We start from the raw sequence: 21,283 nt of genomic DNA on the forward strand, positions 1-21,283 counted from the left end.
CAAACAGTAAAGAGTGACATGAAGCAGCAGCAAGACAGACTCACTGTCAAAGAATACCTCCCATACGACCACTCCCATCAATTTTTGGGGAGAATCATGTACTTTAAATGTCTGCCGAAGCGTATGCTACGGATGTCAAAACAATACTCTTCGTGGGAAGTACTGAGAAAAAGTCGTGGGCAAATTTGATTATTATTTTCATAGAACCATAGAATCATAGAGTTGGAAGAGACCACAAGGGCCATCCAGTCCAACCCCCTGCCAAGCAGGAAACACCATCAAAGCATTCTTGACATATGCCTGTCAAGCCTCTGCTTAAAGACCTCCAAAGAAGGAGACTCCACCACACTCCTTGGTAGCAAATTCCACTGCCGAACAGCTACTTACTGTCAGGAAGTTCTTCCTAATGTTTAGGTGGAATCTTCTTTCTTGAAGTTTGAATCCATTGCTCCGTGTCCGCTTCTCTGGAGCAGCAGGAAACAATCTTTCTCCCTCCTCCATATGACATCCTTTCATATATTTGAAATATATTTCATATATTTTATTTTTTTACTGAGAAAAAGTCGTGGGCAATTTGGTTTTTATTTTTATTTTATTAATCTTTATTAATTTAGGTTTTAAAAATTGTATACACAACATACATAGGCATAGGAATAAAGAAGAGGGAAAAAGAAAAAAGAACATAATAAAAACCAAATACATAACTGCCCAAACTCTTATGGCTGGTCATGCAACAAGAAACATCCACTCCCGGATTCTGCGAGTGACTGAAAAGTCGTGTTTTCTGCTATCTCTGCACTGTAAATACTATGCACAATAAAACTCTTAAAGACAGAGCGGACTTGGCGTCTTTACTCAAGAGTAGCCGCAACAGCACTATTACAATAGCATTATACATTTCTCCCATACATTTATCATATCATGTTCTCACTTATGTTCCTAGAAATATAAACTCGCTGAAGATGAAAAAGAAAAAAAGAAAAAAGTTAGAAATGTTTCTAAAAATAACCTTGAATAGAACTTCCAATTCTTCTCATTTACTATATCTATACCTCAGTCATACCTCAGTTTAAGTACGCTTTGGTTTGAGTACTTTCAGTTTAAGTACTCTGTGGACCTGTCTGGAACGGATTAATCCACTTTCCATTACTTTCAAAGGGAAAGTGTCACTTCAGGTTAAGTACAGACTTCCAGAACCAATTGTGTACTTAAATTGAGGTACCACTGTATTACATTTGATTAACTTCATTCATCTGAACAAGTTTTCATTTTCCTTTTTCGCTATGCAAGAATCAGTCTAGTTCTTCTGTGCCAATGTGCTCAGGGAAGCCATTCTGAGAGTTAAAATGTTAAGCAAGAAAGCCATTTTTGTTGATCTAGGCCAAGCCCCCATATCCAGTAAATGAACTCAGATACCCACTACCCAGAGAGAAACACAGAGATAGACTGATAAGGATTACCAAATAAGTACATGGAAGGGTAATGTCCAACTCCTCATGCGACCCTCGTACCTACGGGACCGCCTCTCCTGGTATGCCCCGCGGAGGACCTTAAGGTCCACAAACAACAATATTCTGGAGATCCCGAGCCATAAGGTGGCTAGATTGGCCTCTACTAGGGCCAGGGCCTTTCCAGTATTGGCCCCAACCTGGTGGAACGCTCTTTCACAGGAGACCAGGGCCCTGCGGGATTTGTCATCTTTCCGCAGGGCCTGCAAAACAGAGCTGTTCCGCCTGGCTTTTGGGCTGGACTTAAGTCTGACCCCTATGTTTTCCTCCCTCATGGCTTGGATTTACGGACTACTTAAAATGAGGCTGCATTTTAAATTTTAATATTGTATTTTAATCTGCATTTTAATTAATTGCTTTTTATGTTTTATTGTAATTTTATTGGTGTTAGCCACCCTGAGCCCGGTTTTGACTGGGGAAGGCGGGGTATAAATAAAAATTCTTATTCTTATTCTTATGCCTTGTCTCTAGGCAGAATCTATTGTATCTATTAGAGAATGTGTAATGCTGTAACTTTTGACTGGATAAATACCTGATTCAAGAATCAGGTCGCGAAGACTCCCCTCCCCCCGCCCACTCTCATGAAACAACAGCCTCCTAATAATAATAATCTTTAATAATAATAAACTTTATTTATACCCCGCCCTCCCCGGAGAAGACCGGGCTCAGGGCGGCTAACATCAGGTATAAAAACAATGGATTAAAATACAATTTACAAATAGGATCAAAGTACAACTTAAAATACAGCCTCATTTCAGTAGAAGCCCAGATCAAAAACTGTTTGGAGGGGAGAAAAGGTCAAATCTTCACCAAGGCCAACTATCCAGACTGGTCCTATGTGGGCCAGAAAAAAACCAGGGAAGTCCCCAAATAGGGGATCCATGATAGAAGGAAAAGGAAAGAGGGGGGTGGGGATCAGGCTGATTCCAAGCCAAAGGCCAGGCGGAACGACTCTGTCTTACAGACCCTGCGGAAAGAAATCAGATCCCGCAGGGCCCTGGTCTCATGAGACAGAGCGTTCCATGAGGCCGGAGCCAGTGTTGAAAAGGCCCTGGCCCTGGCAGTTTTAAGCACCCTGACAGTTATTTACTGTTCCCCCACCATTGCAGCCCATCATTTTGGCAGTGAAGAGCGGAGGTCAAAACTCAACAGATTCATCGCACACCTTGAGCATTCCAGATTCACTCTCCCCCTGTTTATCTAGTAACAACTTGCAACTTATTTTCTACATTTAGTATATGTGGCCTTAATTACTTTAATACATATATGTAGGTATACAAATTTAAATACAAACACCAGAACATGACACGGGTTCCAGGCATTTGAAATTAACTTTCCCCTTTATGAGTTTCTTAATGTGAATTAAGAGTGAACCATGGCTTTTCACCTGTGTAAATTCACTCATGAATATATATTTTAAAAAAATAACGATTATTTTATTCATAACAATATTTTCAACCATACAATTAACATACGTTCATGAATATTAAGGTCTCCACTCCCTCTGAAGCTCTTTCCACATTCCCTACATCCGTGGCTTTTTCCCTGTGGGAGTTATAAATGGATTCTCCCCCATGTGAGTTCGTTGATGTCTTCTAAGGCCTCCACTATGACTGAAGCTCTTTCCACATTCAATACATTTAAACGGTTTCTCCCCTGTGTGAGTTCGTTGATGTCTTCTAAGGCCTCCACTATGACTGAAGCTCTTTCCACATTCAATACATTTATACGGTTTCTCCCCTGTGTGAGTTCGTTGATGTCTTCTAAGGACTCCACTACGACTGAAGCTCTTTCCACATTCAATACATTTAAACAGCTTCTCCCCTGTGTGAGTTTGTTGATGACTTCTAAGGCCTCCACTATGACTGAAGCTCTTTCCACATTCAATACATTTAAACGGCTTCTCCCCTGTGTGAGTTCGTTGATGACTTCTAAGGCCTGCACTATGACTGAAGCTCTTTCCACATTCAATACATTTAAACGGCTTCTCCCCTGTGTGAGTTCGTTGATGTCTTCTAAGGTCTCCACTACGACTGAAGCTCTTTCCACATTCAATACATTTAAACAGCTTCTCCCCTGTGTGAGTTCGTTGATGTATCCTAAGGCCTCCACTGTAACTGAAGCTCTTACCACATTCAATACATTTAAACGGTTTCTCCCCCGTGTGAGTTCGTTGATGTATTCTAAGGTCTTGACTACGACCGAAGCTCTTTCCACATTCAATACATTTAAACGGTTTCTCCCCCGTGTGAGTTCGTTGATGACTTCTAAGGCCTCCACTATGACTGAAGCTCTTTCCACATTCAATACATTTAAACGGCTTCTCCCCTGTGTGAGTTTGTTGATGTATCCTAAGGCCTCCACTATAACTGAAGCTCTTACCACATTCAATACATTTAAACGGTTTATCCCCCGTGTGAGTTCGTTGGTGTATTCTAAGCTCTTCACTACGACCGAAGCTCTTTCCACATTCAATACATTTAAACGGTTTCTCCCCTGTGTGAGTTCGTTGATGCATTATAAGGTCTCTATTTTGACTGAAGCTCTTTCCACATTCAATACATTTAAACGGCTTCTCCCCTGTGTGAGTTCGTTGATGTATCCTAAGGACTCCACTATAACTGAAGCTCTTACCACATTCAATACATTTAAACGGCTTCTCCCCTGTGTGAGTTCGTTGATGTATTATAAGGTCTCTATTTTGACTGAAGCTCTTTCCACATTCAATACATTTAAATGGTTTCTCCCCTGTGTGAGTTCGTTGGTGTATCCTAAGGACTTCACTATAACTGAAGCTCTTTCCACATTCAATACATTTAAACGGCTTCTCCCCTGTGTGAGTTCGTTGATGTCTTTTAAGGGTTTCACTTTGACTGAAGCTCTTTCCACATTCAATACATTTAAACGGCTTCTCCCCTGTGTGAGTTCGTTGGTGTATTCCAAGATTTCCACTTTGACTGAAGTTCCTTCCACATTCAATACATTTAAACGGCTTCTCCCCGGTGTGAGTTCGTTGATGTGTTTTAAGGCCTCCACTATAACTGAAGCTCTTTCCACATTCAATACATTTAAACGGCTTCTCCCCTGTGTGAGTTCGTTGATGTCTTCGAAGTGTTCCACTACGACTGAAGCACATTCCACATTCCCTGCATTTAAACTGTTTCTTTGTTCTTCCCAATGAATTCACAGATGATTCCGTAGAATCCTGATCCTCATCTTCCTCACCTGTTTGGGAGCGGGGGGGGGGGGGGAGGACAGAATCCTGTTAAGACTTTCAAGAAAGACAATTTAACACCCTTCCCATTCTCCACTGTCCTCTCAATGATCTGAGGCTCCAGTAGCAGTCTCTCCTATGAGTAAGAAGTAAAACTGAAGTGTTCTTATGCCACATGTATGTGTAAAAATGTTGCAATATATTAGAACCTAAGAAGAGACTGCTGGATTGGGCAAAGGCCCATCTAGTCCAGCATCATGTTCTCACAGTGGCCGAGCAGATGCATGGGGGAAACCAGCAAGCAAGATTTCAGCACAAGAGCCCTCTGCCCTCCTGTGCTTTCCAGAAACTATTATTAAGAAGCATTCTTGCCTAGGACCATGGGGGCAGAGCACAGACATCAGTCTAATCCTTTTTTGTGCTTTGTGCACTCATTTTGAAATTTGTACCAAGGTTTTCCACAGTATCTCCATGTAAGCTTATGGATGGGCAGAATTACAGGGGCTCTATAATTTTTATCCCACTCACCCACAACCCCAGTCTGTAAGATTGGCAGGTTTACACAATTTGCATATAATACTGGCCCAATCCTATGTGTAGAGCCTCCTGCCACAGGAATTGTGTATCACGATAACGGGTCCTTTGTCCCTTAAGCCCAACAAACTAGGGAGCTGCATGCATCTACTATATTTTTATGCTAGTGGAATGTATCACTCTGACCCTGGCTATAAAAAATAAAAGTAATAGAAACTATGTCAATATATGAATAATAAATAATGACAGGAAGCATTTCCATAGCCCCCTTCACCCATTTTTCTGGATTGGTGTGCAACATCATTATCAACACTTAATCTTGCAGTGGAATTAACACCAGAGATTTAAAAGCCTGGAGGAGCAAAATCTGCCCCGACTCCTTTATGAAAGGGATTCAAGGAAGAAAGAGCTGCTTTGGAGAAGGCCTGACCCCTTCCTTCTTCCTGCCAGGACCTCCCTGCTTTTGGTCTCCTCTCCATCTTCCCCTCTTTCTCCCTCTGCCATCCATCCATCCATCCATCCCTGTCCCCATCTCCTCTCCCTTGGAGCTCACCAGATCTCTCCGAGGGTCCTGGGAGGGATTGCTCAGAGGTTGTGGGAAGGGATGCGGGAGACAGCCTGACCAGGTCAACCGTCCATCTTCCTCCTTCCATCCTGACCAGATTTGCAGGTTCAGTCTCAGCCAGGTTTGCAGGTTCAACTTCCTGAGGAGTGCAGAAGCTAGAGCAAATAGTAGCTTCCTGGTAGGGAGGAAGAAGGCAAGGGAGTCTCAGAAACCTCTGCAGGGATTCTCCTGCCCAAGACATTCAGATTCCCCAGCAGAAGCCCCTATTGGGGACTCCCTTCCCAAGAACCCCCACCCATTTTCAAAGGCTGGCCTGATATGCATAGTAGTGGCCTAAGAGTAGATCCCATGGAACTTTAGACTTAGAAAGGAGTGCTCTCAATACAGGAGTGGCCCTTGAATGGAGAAGAAAGCCCATTGTTTGCATCTGGTCCTCCTGGGAGAGGTGGTGGATCCGCCCACTGCTTCTTCTGCCCTCACTGTCTCCTCCTCTGTCCTCCTGCCCTGCAACCAGGGAGGCAGAAAGAGCCTTCAAACCCATCCGCTTACTCTTCCGCTGCCTTTTCTTGCAGCAGCCCAGTGAGAGTGGGAGGAGCTGCAGCGCCTGGTTCACTTCAGATACACACATGGTTTACTGGGATTGTGAATGAACAAGACCTCTGCCTTCCATGTGGTTTGAGTGGGGTGAGTTAAACGTGGAGGAGACCTTCCCCTCCTGTCCTTTTGGGAAACAGGAGATGTTGCCGCAGCATTTAACTGTTGCCTAGATGCAATGAACTTTTTTGGAATTGTTAAAAAAATGTATATAATTTCTTTTCATCATCTACACATACCGTATTTTTCGCTCCATAAGACACACCTGACCATAAGATGCTCCTAGTTTTTAGAGGAGGAGAATAAGAATAAAATATTGCTAGGTAGGGGCAATGGGAGTTGTATTTCAACAACATCGGGGGACCCAGAAGTTGAGAAAGGCGGACATAGTATGTGAGGTGGGGCTTAACTGCCCCCCCCAATATTTTATTCAAGTTGGAAGAGGGAGGGAGAGGTCACATTTGAGCAAGAGGAGGAGGAGGAGACGCTGGTACAGGAGTCGTGTAAGTGGCTCGTTCTATGCTTGCTTTACAGAGAGGCAGGAGAGGGGTGGACGGGAACACCACTGCTTTTTGAAAAATCAGTGTGCCTATCAAAGCTACAGCCCCCCCATTTTCCTTATTCACTTCCTTGTAGCCTTGCAGAGCCACCTCAGCCAAATGGAACCCTCTGCACGCCTCATTAAACCGCCAATAGAACTCCTAATTTGATCGCTGCATGCCTCATTAACAACTGATAACACTCCCGCTGAAGAACAGTAGGGTAAAGCGTTGAGCTGTCAAATCTTGCCTGAAAGGGGATACAAACGTATGGATCTGCAAATAAATAAAACTCTGAACCTCAAGGAAAACTTGTTACGCTTGGGTTATAAACTGTATGCATTTTTGTCCCGATTCTTGGACACTGTATCTCTGAAATGTTTCCCTCCATTCCAGTGGCGTAGCGTGGGTTGTCAGCACCCGGGGCAAGGCAAGTAATTTGCGCCCCCTAACCCGTGGATTTCAGCACTCGAGTCTCTTCCACTAGATTAGTTAAAGAAACCCTTACCCCCTAAGCACATGTATAATGACATATGTCATTATGCAAACCCTTACCACCACTGGCCCCTAAAAGATGGGTGGAATCACTGCACTGGGAGACCAACAGATAGGATAGAAACATATGTCATTATGCAAACTAAAAGACTTCCTGCATCACCCATTCTTGAACTGTGGTGCCCAGAACTGTGGTACTATTACTTCCCTTGATCTAGACGCTATACTCCTATTGATGCAGCCCAGAATTGCATTGGCTTTTTTAGCTGCTGCATCACACTGCTGACTCATGTCAAGTTTGTGGTCTACCAGGACTCCTAGATCCTTTTCACATGTACTGCTCTCAAGCCAGGTATCACCCATCCTGTATTTGTGCCTTTCATTTTTTTTTTTGCCCAAGTGTAGTACTTTACATTTCTCCTTGTTAAAATTCATCTTGTTTGCTTTGGCCCAGTTGTCTAATCTGTTACTTCCCTTGATCTAGATGCTATACTCCTATTGATGCAGCCCAGAATTGCATTGGCTTTTTTAGCTGCTGCATCACACTGTTGACTCATGTCAAGTTTGTGGTCTACCAAGACTCCTAGATCCTTTTCACATGTACTGCTCTCAAGCCAGGTATCACCCATCCTGTATTTGTGCCTTTCTTTGGCCCAATTGTCTAATCTGTTAAGGTCATTTTGAAGTGTGATCCTGTCCTCTGGGGTATTAGTCACCCCTTCCAATTTGGTGTCATCTGCAAACTTGATCAGGATGCCCTCAAGCCCATCATCCAAGTCATTGATGAAGATGTTGAATAAGACTGAGCCCAAGACAGAACCCTGTGGCACCCCACTAGTCACTTCTCTCCAGGATGAAGAGGAGCCATTGATGAGCACCCTTTGGGTTCGGTCAGTCAGCCAGTTACAAATCCACTGAATGGTAGCATTGTCTAGCCCGCATTTTACCAGCTTCTTTACAAGAATATCATGGGGCACCTTGTCAAAGGCCTTGCTGAAATCAAGATGGGCTATATCTACAGCATTCCCTTCATCTACCAGGCTTGTAATTCTGTCAAAAAAATAGATCAGATTAGTCTGACATGACTTATTTTTCAGAAACCCATGCTGACTTTTAGTGATCACAGCGTTCCTTTCTAGGTGCTCACAGACCGTTTGCTTAATGATCATGCTGTAAAGAAGCTGAGTCACTTCATCAAGTTAGCGAATGGAATTAAATTCCATTGTGCAGACAAAAAGGAAGTCAATCATGGGGGTTGATCAGGACGGATCTGCTATGAAACTAATTAAGTTGAAGTTTCAGGGCCCCTAACCCCAGAAGGGGCCCAGTCACAAGCAACTTTATCCCACATTGCTTTTTAAAAAATTGCTTTAAAAAGTGCATTATGCATGTATATGACATTTCTCTAATTTTCATCACAGAATAGTCTGAAGGGACCACAAGGATCATCAAATATTTCACCCCACATGGGACTTGAACCCATGACCCTGAGATTAAGAGTCTCTTGCGCTACCAACCAAGCTATAACTCAAAAACTATAGGGCATTGGAAATGTTCATTCACGCCAGTGACTTTCCAGTACTGTACAGAAATTTTAAGCAAAATCTAAGGTGTAGCAGCTATTTTTAAATAAATAAATGTGATCTTTCTTGGAGCAAACCCACTTAAGAAAGTAACAGTGGTTTACAGGTCTCTGGTAGAGAGGGAGGCAGAGGGTTTGAGACCCATTGGCTACCCTCACCTGGTTTAGCTGGCCAGTTGAAGCCGTTCCCGGGGTGTGGTTGCTGTCGCACGCTACGGGTGAGGAGCCCTGGTTATGTTCCTAATAGTTATCAAACTTTGAATTTTCCAACAGCTTTATTTAACATAAAGAAAACAACAAGAGCCCTGCGACAGGCAGGATCTGATAAGAAAAATTTGTTCTCGGTGCAGCTTGCATCGTACAAAGCTACAATACCGGAAAATAGATGCAAAGGGCCAGCAGAAATGAAAGGAGAAATTGGGCACACGCTCTTTCTTAGGGGCCAAACCCAGAGTGTCCGCCTCGCAGGCGCACTTACTCCTGAAATGCCTGCGCTTGGTCCTGCGCCTCCAAGGCTGGTTCCTCAGCAGGCAGCGGCAGTTCAAGCGCGGAGGGAGCTCCATGGCCATGAGAGGCTGCAGCTCGAAATGACGCGGGCCCAGCAGGAAGCGAGGACACCCAGTTTCCTCTCTGGCCGGTGGGGTGTGTGGCCACCAGCAGCAGCAACGGCGGCGGCGGCTCTGGGGAAGCCCGACGACGCGGGGCAAGTGGCTCTGCTGGGCGCCCGCCACCGCCTCCCCCTCCTCCCATGCCATGTTTTATGCATGAGGGCATATGGGCGCTACTGAGGTGAAGGAAGGCAAGCACATCGCTTAGCGCCTCTGGCTTGTGTGAGCAGCTGCAGCGAAGCAGCCCCTCGAATCGGCGCAGAGGCTCTGAGGCGCGCTGGCGGTGGCCGGCTGGCTGGCCCACTTGCCATAGTTTGCTGTGGTCGACACAGTCAAAGGCTTTTGCATAGTCTGTAGACGTTTTTCTGGAACTCTCTAGCTTTCTCCAAAATCCAGCGCATGTTTGCTATTTATCTCTGGTTCCTCTGCCCCTTCAAAATCCAGCTTGCACTTCTGGGAGTTCTCGGTCCACATACTGCCTAAGCCTGCCTTGTAGAATTTTAAGCATAACCTTGCTAGCGTGTGAAATGAGCGCAATTGTGCGGTAGTTGGAGCATTCTTTGGCACTGCCCTTCTTTGGAATTGGGATGTAGACTGATCTTCTCCAATCCTCTGGTCATTGCTGAGTTTTCCAAACTTGCTGGCATATTGGGTTAGCAATTAGCCGACACTCATGATGCACATAGTTTCTTTAAAGCCAAAAAGACCATTTATGGGCCAATAAATCATGGCATATGCCCCCTACGCTCAGCAGACAGTAATCACACTTCTAAAAGATAAATAAGCTATTGCACTGCGCGGGAAAGAACATTACCAACATCTCCTTAACCGCAACTTTCCCGTAGCTGCTGAGGTCCTCTCACAAATTCCGCAAAAACAAGTTAGAGATGAGCTTGCAGTATCTCAAAATCTGGGAGAGTTGTGTAAAGCTATTAACCAAATGAAAAACAACAAAGCCAGTGGACCTGATGGGATACCTGCCGAAATCTTCAAAGTGGGCGGAATTGAACTTACACAACAACTTCACAAGCTCATCGAAAAAATCTGGGAAAGAGAAGAAATCCCAGCAGACTTTAGGGATGCCAAAATTACCAATCTCTTTAAAAAAGGTGACAGAACTGATTGTGGAAACTATCAAGGCATCTCTCTATTAGCTGCAGCCGGCAAAATTCTTGCAAGGATCTTAGCAAACCGTCTGGTAACAATATCCGAGGTGACCCTTCCTGAATCCCAAAATGGTTTTCGGGCCTTCTAGGGGGACAGTGGACATGATTTTCACCGCTCGACAGCTTCAATAAAAATGCAGAGAGCAAAACCAACCCCTGTATATGGTGTTTATTGACCTGACTAAGGCTTTCGACACTGTAAATCGTAATGCCCTGTGGACTGTCCTTCTGAAAATTGACCGCCCAGATAAATTTGTAAAGATCATTCAGCTCCTCCATGATAATATGACAGCAACAATCACAGAAAACAATGGCTCTCAAAGTGAACTATTCCCAATGGGAGCAGGTGTTAAACAGGGGTTGTTATTGCCCCAACTCTATTCATTATTTTCATTGCCATGATCCTACACTTTGTCAATGGAAAACTCCCCACCAGAGTAGAAATCATATATCGAACAGATGGAAAGCTCTTCAATCTGAGCAGGCTGAAAGCAAAAAGTAAGGTTACCGTAACTTCCGTCATAGAGCTTCAGTATGCTGATAACAACGTAGTGTGTGCACGCTCAGAGGATGACCTCCAAATCATCCTAAATATCTTTGCAGAAGCTTACAAAAAGCTTGGCCTATCACTCAACATCCAAAAAACCAAAGTGCTGCACCAACAAGTACAAAACAACCCCTCTGCAGAGCCACAAATCCAACTCAGTGGTGTAACGTTGGAAAATGTTGATCACTTCTCCTACCTAGGCAGTTACCTTTCCACAAGGGCCAACATTGATGCCAAAATCCAGCATCACCTGAGCTCTGTGAGTGCAGCTTTCTCCTGATTGATGTGCAGAATATTTGAGGATCGGGATATTCGCAGGGAAACAAAAATGCTTGTTTACAAAGCTATTGTAGTACCAACGCTACTATATGCTTGTGAAACATGGACCAATTATAAACGCCTTCTCCAACTCCTCGAAAGATTCCATCAACGGTGTCTCCAAAATTTTTTACACATCACTTGGGAAGTTACAGGTAGGTAGCCGTGTTGGTCTGACATAGTTGAAACAAAATAAAAAATTCCTTCCAGCAGCACCTTAAAGACCAACTAAGTTTTTATTTTGGTATGAGCTTTCGTGTGCATGCACACTTCTTCAGATACACTGAAATAGAAGTCCCCAGACACTTATGTAGAGAAAGGGTGGGGAGGGGGTATCACTCAGAAGGGTGGTGGAAATGGGTGATTGACTGACTGATAGCTGTTGACTGTAAACGACTGCAAATGGTCTTGCATGAAAAAGCAAGAGTTGAGATGGCTGAAGATCGCTTTATCATGTATAATGAGATAAGAATCTTCTTACCCAGTCCGTCGCGCTGGCAAGAACGCGCAGAGACGTCGAGCTCCGAGGTCTCTGGCATCGCGGAGGGGGGGAGAATCCGCAGGGGCACGCGGATCCCCGAAAAACCCCGGGTCGAGCGTCCCGGGGGCATAGTTAGCCCGGCAGAGCTCCGAACGCGACTCCTTTGCTGCCCGGGAAGCTCAGTAGAGCCTCCCGAGAGCCGGCGGAGTGGCAGTCGCGGGAGCCATCTTGGGCACCATCGTCACCTCCAAGGAGCGAAGCCCCGAGCCTGCAGCCTGCAAGCGGCGGACTCTTCCTGTCAAAGTAAAGATTCGGACTAAGTAAGTAAAAATTTATTGATCGGACCTATTGGAATATAATTCAGAAACGAGAGAGATAGAAAATACGGAAGCCATCTCCTCCCATCGGTTGAATGGGGAAACAGTGACTTAAGAATCCGATACCGTGATAAGAAGTAATTTCGTATAAAGACAACTCCAAAGACCAGAAAAAATATTCTCCCCTCGAAGCAGGGTAAAAGGGGAGAGGAACAGTCGTGACTAAAATTCCCTGCAAAATAAAGAGGACTCAATTCGGGAAAGGTCTGCTCTAGCCTGGGCACCGTCAGCCCTGACAGACCAGCGAGTTGACAGAATCATTAATAAGAAGAGAAGGAAAAGACTGTGTAGACTGTATAGACCGTGGGCTGTTGGGCTGCTGAATGAAAAGCAACAGGGCAACTGACTTTCGGATTTGGTGGTTGTTTGGTGGTTGTGCGTCAGTAAATGAGGGGAATTAAGACTAAGAGATCTGAGTGGGGGGTGCTCGTGCAATCTCACTATATACAAGTTGTACAAGTGACAATAAAGTATTTCAATTTAAATGCTGACTCCTTGTTTTGGTGAATACTCTGTCATTAGGTTTGCTATTGGTACCGTATATTCCGGCGTATAAGACGACTCCCAACTTTTCCAGTTAAAATATAGAGTTTGGGATATACTCGCCGTATAAAAAATACGACCCGGCGTATAAGACGACCCCTGACCTTTGAGAAGATTTTCCTGGGTTAAAAAGTAGTCTTATACGCAGGAATATACAGTACTAGCCTGAGAATTGAAACAAATCCTAGAGGTGGCCTTGAATGACTGATAAGGGGTGCTGAGAAGTTTATATATAGCCAGTGTTTTGAGAATAGATAGGAAACTGGAAGTAAATAAGAGATGGACAAAGCAATGGCATCATCAACCAGAAGAAAAGGCCTTACAGGCCGAAGGGACTCAGTCCTGGAGAGCAGTGTTGCCTCAGAAATGTCATCACTACTGAGAGACTTTAAAAAGGAGATGCTGGCTCAAATGCAATCACAATTGAATAGTTTTAAGCAAGAGATAAAGGGGCATTTTGAAAAAAATGCAAAACCAGTTACAGATAAATTGGATACTATGGAAATAATGGTAAATAACTTAGAATCTAGAGCTCAAAAAAACAGAAAACGTTACCCTGGATTTACAGGAAGAACAGGATGTCACCAAGGCCAATATGAGAGGCTTCGGCAAGTTACAGCTTGCTCTGCTTGAGATGAGACAAAAATCCAATGTCCTTAGAATAAAAAGCAATAAAAAGTTAGGAATGTAATTCATAATAGCAGACAAATCCAAAAAGCGTGGAATAGTCTTTTAAATAAAATCAAAATTTGAGCCCAAAGAATTATTAAAGGATGATCAACGGTGTGTTATAATGGTACAGATCATGGTGCAAGGCGGGGAAAACTTATCAATAGGAATTTATGCCCCAATGGGGGGAAAAAATCGGAATTTCATAAGAAATTAGAGACTGACCTAAAGGATTTTGCAGATCAGAAAATGATTTTGATGGGTGATTTGAATGGAGTTATGTCATTGGAAATGGATAGAACAATTAGGAAAAAGGATACCAAAGAGGACAGACTTCCAAAAACTGTTTGTGAATTGGTTGAAAATTTAAATCTGATAGATATTTGGAGAAATAAACATTTGTTAGATAGGGAATTCACTTTCCATTCAAATGTACATGGAAGCAGTGCATGAACTGATGTTGTCTGGGTGTCTAAAGAATTAGAATTGAAGGTAAGGAAAACACAAATAATGCCGAGAACAGTATCAGATCATAACCCTGTATTCTTAGAAATGCAAAATGAAATTCAATCTTAATAAAGGTACTAAAACAGAGGTAGTACGGGAGTAAAGCAGTTATGAGGGGTCTATTTATTCAGCAAAACGTACAGTATAGAAGGAAACAGAGAGAGAGTGAAAGAAAAGAGAGATATTAGAGGCATTAATGAAAAAATGAAAAAGAGTTAATTGATAAACCAAATAAAGAGTCCCTAAAGCAAGCAATAAAACTATTACAAACACAATATTCAATTATTATCAATCAAGAAATAGAGTGGAAAATAAAAAGAATGAAACAAAAGCATTTCGAACCTGCGAACAAATAAAACTGAGCAAAAAAAAAATACAACAAAATCAAACCAAATGAAGTCCAAATGAACCAATCCATTCTGCGGATGCGTTCGCTCGCTGAGGTGTTTGGTTGCCGAAGGCACACTTCTGCAATTGCGCGAAGCGCCAATAGAGCGCTTCAGTGCACACGTGCGCAGATCGCTTCTGCGTATGCGCGACCTGCGCAGATCGCTTCTGCGCATCCGACACCGCAGAACCCGGATGCAAACACTTCCGGGTCCGTGCCGTTGGTAAACAGAGTCGTTCATAAACGTAGGTAGGCGTAAACCGAGGTTCCACTGTAATTAGGAAAGCATTGGGAAAATATAAAGATTTGTTAGGGCAAAAAACATCCTGGTGGGTGACCCCAAGAGAGGCAATCTCAATCAAAAGAATAAATATGGAGGCAAAATGGCCAACATATAGAGATTTATTGATAGAAAGAGAAGGAAAATTAAGACTTTAAGATTATGATGAAATAAAAGATTTGGTTCATGACTAGCTGCAACATCGACAACTAAATGAGATCTTCAGAAAAGCTAAAGCACAGAATGAACTCAGGCTTGCTAGAGAGGTTAAAAGCAACAAAAAGGGCTTTTCTGAAGAAACAATGGGGTCACTTAGAGGAGATGGTGAAATGCGAACAGGGGACAGAGAAAGGGCAGAACTCCTCAATACCTTATTTGCCTCAGTCTTCTCCAAAAAAGAAAACAATGCCCGACCTGAAGAATATGGAGCAGATGATTCAGCAGGGAAAACACAGACCCGAACAAGTACCGGTAAGGAGGTAGTATAAGAATACTTGGCTAGTTTAGATGTATTCAAGTCTCCAGGGCCAGATGAACTACATCCAAGCGTATTAAAAGAACTGGCAGAGGTGATTTTCGAACCACTGGCAGTAATCTTTGAGAATTTCTGGAGAACAGGCGAAGTCCCAGCAGACTGGAGGAGGGCAAATGTTGTCCCTATTTTCAAAAAGGGGGAAAGAGAGGATCCAAACAATTACCACCCAGTCAGCCTGGCATCAATAACAGGAAAGATTATAATCTAGAGCATATCATTAAGGAAACGGTCTGTGAGCACCTAAAAAGGAACGCTGTGATCACTAAAAGTCAGCATGGGTTTCTGAAAAATAAGTCATGTCAGACTAATCTGATCTCATTTTTTGACAGAATTACAAGCCTGGTAGATGAAGGGAACACTGTGGATATAGCCTATCGTGATTTCAGCAAGGCCTTTGACAAGGTGCCTGAAATATACTCGGAGTCGAGAGTGAATTTCATGCTCTTTATTCAGCTCATATTCATCAGGGAGAAGAAGAGAAGACGAATGGCTCTTTTCCCAAAACCATCTGCTTATATACATTATTAACACAATGGGCCTTGCGTGATTGGCTACTTCAGGGCTACACCTGTGGGCCAATTATATTGTGGATTGACTTCTGCCTGCAGCCTGATTGGCTGCTCCTACAGGCCAATCAGGTAGCAGATTCACTTCTGCCAGCCGCCTGATTGGCTGCTCCCGCAGGCCAATCAGGTTGCGGATTCACTTCCACCTGGAGTTGGATTGGGTAGCTCCCGCTGATTCTGAATCCTATTGTTCTAGGATTCAGCTCAGTACATAACACCCCTCCCCTCTAAGTTCCAGTCCTGCCCGGGAAGTTGCATTCGTAGTCCCCAAGGTCTGCTGGCCGCCTCCGTGTGCGTTGTGGCCTGGGGTGTTCCTTGGTCAGGGGTTCTGGTTCTGGCTCGTGTTCCGAGGCTGCTGGCTGTGCCGGGGCTGTCTGGTCTGGCGCCACTGAACCACTAGGTTGTGACTCTGGTTCCGGTGTCCTTCCAGCCTCGGGGCGCCCCTCTGTGCCTACTGCTTCTGCTTCCCCTGCCCACCCCTCTCGCTCTACAGGCCTCACTGCCCTGCTGTCCCCTTGGGACCCCTCTGTCCCGCTCTCCTCCCGGGTTCCTCCTGGGAATCGTCGCCGTAGCTGGTCGCAGTGGCGGCGCCAACATTGCCCCCCTTCCGTTAGTACCTCGTACGACACGGGACCGGTCACCTTGGTGACTGTGGCGGGTACCCATGCTGGGCCTGCCCCAAAATTCTTTGCATACACTGGGTCCTGGGCCACAAATGTCCGGGGGTTCCTGCCTTTCCCCACCACTACCTCATCCTGAGCTCTGTCGGGGTGAAGTCGGTCCAGTCTAGTTGCAAGGCGCCGGCCCATGAGTAGTTCAGCTGGGCTCCGGCCCGTCGTTGTGCTTGGGGTGCTGTGCTGTGCTAGAAGAAATGCGGCAAGGCGGTATTCCCAGTCCCCTTGTGTTATGCGGCGGAGGCTGTCCTTGGTGGTCCGCACCATGCGCTCCGCTTGGCCATTGGTGGCAGGGTGGAATGGTGCTGAGCGGATGTGGCGGATGGCGTTCTGCGCTGTGAAGGTCTGGAACTCCTCTGACGTGAATGCGGTTCCATTGTCCGAGACATGGCATCGTTGGTGACTTCTTTCGCTTGCAGGAGGAAGTTGAAACGGGCGGCGTACCCTTCCCAGTCTCCTGATGCTGGTTTGAATGGCAAGAAGCTGCTGTCGGTTGCCATTCTGGGTTCCTTGGGTCCTGGAGCTGAAGCCTGGATGCACGGTGCGATGCAGCGGTGCAGCAGGTGGCGGTGCTGCGGTGCAGTGCGTGGTGGCGGTCAGCTCAGCAGGATCCCACCTTCGTCGCCAGTGAAATATACTCGGAGTCGAGAGTGAATTTCATGCTCTTTATTCAGCTCATATTCATCAGGGAGAAGAAGAGAAGACGAATGGCTCTTTTCCCAAAACCATCTGCTTATATACATTATTTACACAATGGGCCTTGCGTGATTGGCTACTTCAGGGCTACACCTGTGGGCCAATTATATTGTGGATTGACTTCTGCCTGCAGCCTGATTGGCTGCTCCTACAGGCCAATCAGGTAGCAGATTCACTTCTGCCAGCCGCCTGATTGGCCGCTCCCGCAGGCCAATCAGATTGCGGATTCACTTCCACCTGGAGTTGGATTGGGTAGCTCCCGCTGATTCTGAATCCTATTGTTCTAGGATTCAGCTCAGTACATAACAGTGCCCCATGATATTCTTGTAAAGAAGCTGGTAAAATGCGGGCTAGACAATGCTACCATTCAGTGGATTTGTAAGTGGCTTACTGACCGAACCCAAAGGGTGCTCATCAATGGCTCTTCTTCAAACTGGAGAGAAGTGACTAGTGGGGTGCCACAGGGTTCTGTCTTCGGCCCAGTCTTATTCAACATCAATGACTTGGATGATGGGCTTGAGGGCATCCTGAGCAAGTTTGCAGATGACACCAAATTGGGAGGGGTGACTAATACCCCAGAGGACCGGATCACACTTCAAAATGACCTTAACAGATTAGACAATTGGGCCAAAGAAAGGCACAAATACAGGATGGGTGATACCTGGCTTGAGAGCAGTACATGTGAAAAGGATCTAGGAGTCTTGGTAGACCACAAACTTGACATGAGTCAACAGTGTGATGCAGCAGCTAAAAAAGCCAATGCAATTCTGGGCTGCATCAATAGGAGTATAGCATCTAGATCAAGGGAAGTAATAGTACCACTGTATTCCTCTCTGGTCAGACCTCACCTGGAATACTGTGTCCAGTTCTGGGCACCACAGTTCAAGAAGGATCCTGACAAGCTGAAACGTGTCCAGAGGAGGGCAACCTAAATGGTCAAAGGCCTGGAAACAATACCTTATGAGGAACGGCTTAGGGAGCTGGGTATGTTTAGCCTGGAGAAGAGAAGGTTAAGGGGTGATATGATAGCCATGTTCAAATATATAAAAGGATGTCATATAGAAGAGGGTGAAAGGTTGTTTTCTGCTGCTCCAGAGAAGCGGACACGGAGCAATCGATTCAAGCTACAAGAAAGAAGATTCCACATAACATTAGGAAGAACTTCCTGACAGTAAGAGCTGTTCGACAGTGGAATTTGCTGCCTAGGAGTGTGGAGGAGTCTCCTTCTTTAAGGAGACCGGTCCTGAGAGATCTACACTGGCTCCCAATACGTTTCCGAGCACAATTCAAAGTGTTGGTGCTGACCTTTAAAGCCCTAAACAGCCTCAGTCCTGTATACCTGAAGGAGCATCTCCACCCCCATCATTCAGCCCGGACACTGAGATCCAGCACCGAGGGCCTTCTGGCGGTTCCCTCATTGCGAGAAGTGAGGTTACAGGGAACCAGACAGAGGGCCTTCTCGGTAGTGGCACCCGTCCTGTGGAATGCCCTCCCAGAAGATGTCAAGGCAATAAGCAACTATTTTACTTTTAGAAGACAACTGAAGGCGGCCCTGTTTAGGGAAGTTTTTAATGTTTGATGCTGTACTGTTTTTAATATTCGGTTGGAAGCCGCGCAGAGTGGCTGGGGAAGCCCAGCCAGATGGGCAGGGTATAAATAATAAATTATTATTATTTAAGCGGAGGCTTGACAGCCATCTGTCAGGAATGCTTTGATGGAGTTTCCTGCTTGGCAGGGGGTTGGACTGGATGGCCCTTGTGGTCTCTTCCAACTCTATGATTCTAATAATAAGAATGGATTTAGTTATACCATATCTAGATTCCAAAGAGATATAGGGCACAAGATATAGGACATAACATACATGTGGAAGATTGGGAAAATCTATGGGAAAGTAATTTAAAATTTACGGATTGTATATTGCTGAAAGAGAATTACAACGGTGCCTTGGTTTACGAACACCCTAGTTTATGACCATTTGGGATTATGACCAACTCAAACCCGGAAATGAGTGCTTCGGGTTGCGGGTTTTTTTTGGATTGTGAACGTACTCCGTTCGCGGGTGCACTTCTGTTTTGAGTGCCACACTTCCGTTGTCCGGCAGCAGACAAGGGGATCCTCATGGCGTTTCCTGAAGCTGCGAGGGAGAGTTGCGGGCCCGCCAGCCATACGCAGCTTCCCTCCCAAGCCTCTGCGGGGATTACTCTCCTCCCGTAGAGGCTTGGGAGAGAGTTCCGAGCCTTTTTTCTTCCCGCTTCTGCCCTCTCGCTGCTCATCTGAGTCCTCCCGATCGTAATTAAGCCGTTTTTATTCCCACTTCTGCCCTTGCGCCGCTCATTTGAGTCTGCGGGAGGCTTGGGTGCTCTAGGGGTTGCTGCTGCGCCCAGAGGCCTCCTTCCCATTTGGCTGAGTGGCCCCATGCACCGCCCCTCAGCGAATCCGGCGCAATCGGCTCCGCCGACTCGGGAGTCTCCTTGGGTCTCCTCAGAGGGGGAGGCGCTACGCCGAAAGCCCCACAGAGCTCGCCTGCCTCCTTCCCGCCCTCTCCCTGCCTGTGGCCAGCAGCGCCAGACGCTGTTCTGTGGAGTTTTTGGCGTGGCTCCGCCTCCTCCGAGGAGACCCAATGAGACTCCCGAGTCGGCGGAGGGCGGCGGACTCGATGCTGGGCGCCCCTGCTCCCTCAACTCAGGACCCGGTGGGAGGCTTTGAAGCGGGCGCGAGGCGCCTCTTCGCCTCGGCAGCTGCGCCTCCCCCTCCCTTCCACCGCCCACCCCAGAGAGAGAGGGGGGCCCCTTTTTTGGGTGGTGGTGGTGGTCTTACCCCTTCTGTCAGTGAGGGAGCAGTGCGGGCGCCTTACAAATCAGCCCCCTTTGCACAGAAGGGTGGCTGGGTGGGAGAAGCCCACGGGACGCAGGCGCTCTAGCCCCGAAGAGGCTGTCACCTTGCTTGCAAAATCAACAGCCTCTCCCGGGCTGAGCCGCCTGCCTTCCCTGCCTGCCTTCCGTTGGAACGCAGACACGGGAGGCAGGAGGAGCACTTTTGGGATGCCCCGTTCCCCCCCTGCTGCCAGTTACCAAGCCTGCTCCGCTTGCTTTGCTGCGAGCTGGGAGGGGTGGTGGTGGACGGGGAGCTCCTGTCAGTCCGTCCCTTCTCCCAGCTCGCTGTACCAGCAAGAAAAGCAGGAGCCGCTTGGGCGCTGTGCGCGGCTCCTTCCTTCCTTCCTTCCTTCCCTTTCTTTCTCTTTCTTTCTTTCTTTCTTTCTTTCTTTCTTTCTTTCTTTCTTTCTTTCTTTCTTTCTTTCTTTCTTTCTTTCTTTCTTTCTTTCTTTCTTTCTTTCTTTCTTTCTTTCTTTCTTTCTTTCTCTCTCTCTGACTCCTTCCTCCCTCCCTCTCTTCCCTCCCTCCCTCCTTCCTTCCCTCTCTCTTCCTCACTCTCTCTTTCACCCCTTCTTTCCTTAGCATTTGCTAATTTCCACCCGCTGCTTCTTGTCAGCTTCTTCTCTGGGGAACCTTTCCTAAAAATGGTCAACAACTTTGGGGGTCCCCCGTCTAAAAAGGCTGTCAATTCTTGGGAATTGGGGGGGGGGGCGCTGGATATGCTTAAGACGGCCCTGCCCGTCCTGGACCCCCAAAGCCCTGCAAAACTCCTTCCCTCCTTCCCCGCCACTGGCTTTGCACTCACCCGAAATCCTGGCGACGGTGGCAGCGACCCTGGGCAGCGGGGGCGGGAATGGGAGCCACCGCGTGGGAGGTAGGCAGGGACCCCGCTTAATTAGGAGGCTGAATTCGGAAGCAGCCGCCTCCTCTGCATCTGCACGAAGCAGCCCCGCTGCCCGCCCCCTTCCCTCCCTGTGGAGGCGGGGCTTCTCGATACTGACTTGGGAAAGGGGGCGCGGCTTAA

At 46.2% G+C, this 21,283-nt stretch overlaps 1 protein-coding gene across 2 annotated transcripts; it reads right to left on the minus strand.

Annotated features, from left to right (window-relative positions):
* Nucleotides 1-615: 615 nt before the first annotated feature.
* On the minus strand, nt 616-21,283 carry LOC118081077 (oocyte zinc finger protein XlCOF6). Of its 2 annotated transcripts, XM_060271216.1 has the most exons (3): nt 21,065-21,283; nt 5,810-5,996; nt 616-4,733 (listed from the first exon to the last, which is right to left on the minus strand). In XM_060271216.1, exons 2-3 carry the CDS (start codon nt 5,907-5,909, stop codon nt 3,034-3,036), a joined length of 1,800 nt encoding a protein of 599 aa, XP_060127199.1. In that variant the 5' UTR covers nt 5,910-5,996; nt 21,065-21,283; the 3' UTR covers nt 616-3,033. The 2 variants fall into 2 exon arrangements, with proteins under 2 accessions (XP_060127199.1, XP_060127198.1); XM_060271215.1 differs by lacking the exon at nt 21,065-21,283 and having other exon boundaries at nt 5,810-8,070.

Source organism: Zootoca vivipara, chromosome 2 (assembly GCF_963506605.1).
Source record: "Zootoca vivipara chromosome 2, rZooViv1.1, whole genome shotgun sequence".
In the NCBI taxonomy this organism is placed as follows: domain Eukaryota; kingdom Metazoa; phylum Chordata; class Lepidosauria; order Squamata; family Lacertidae; genus Zootoca; species Zootoca vivipara.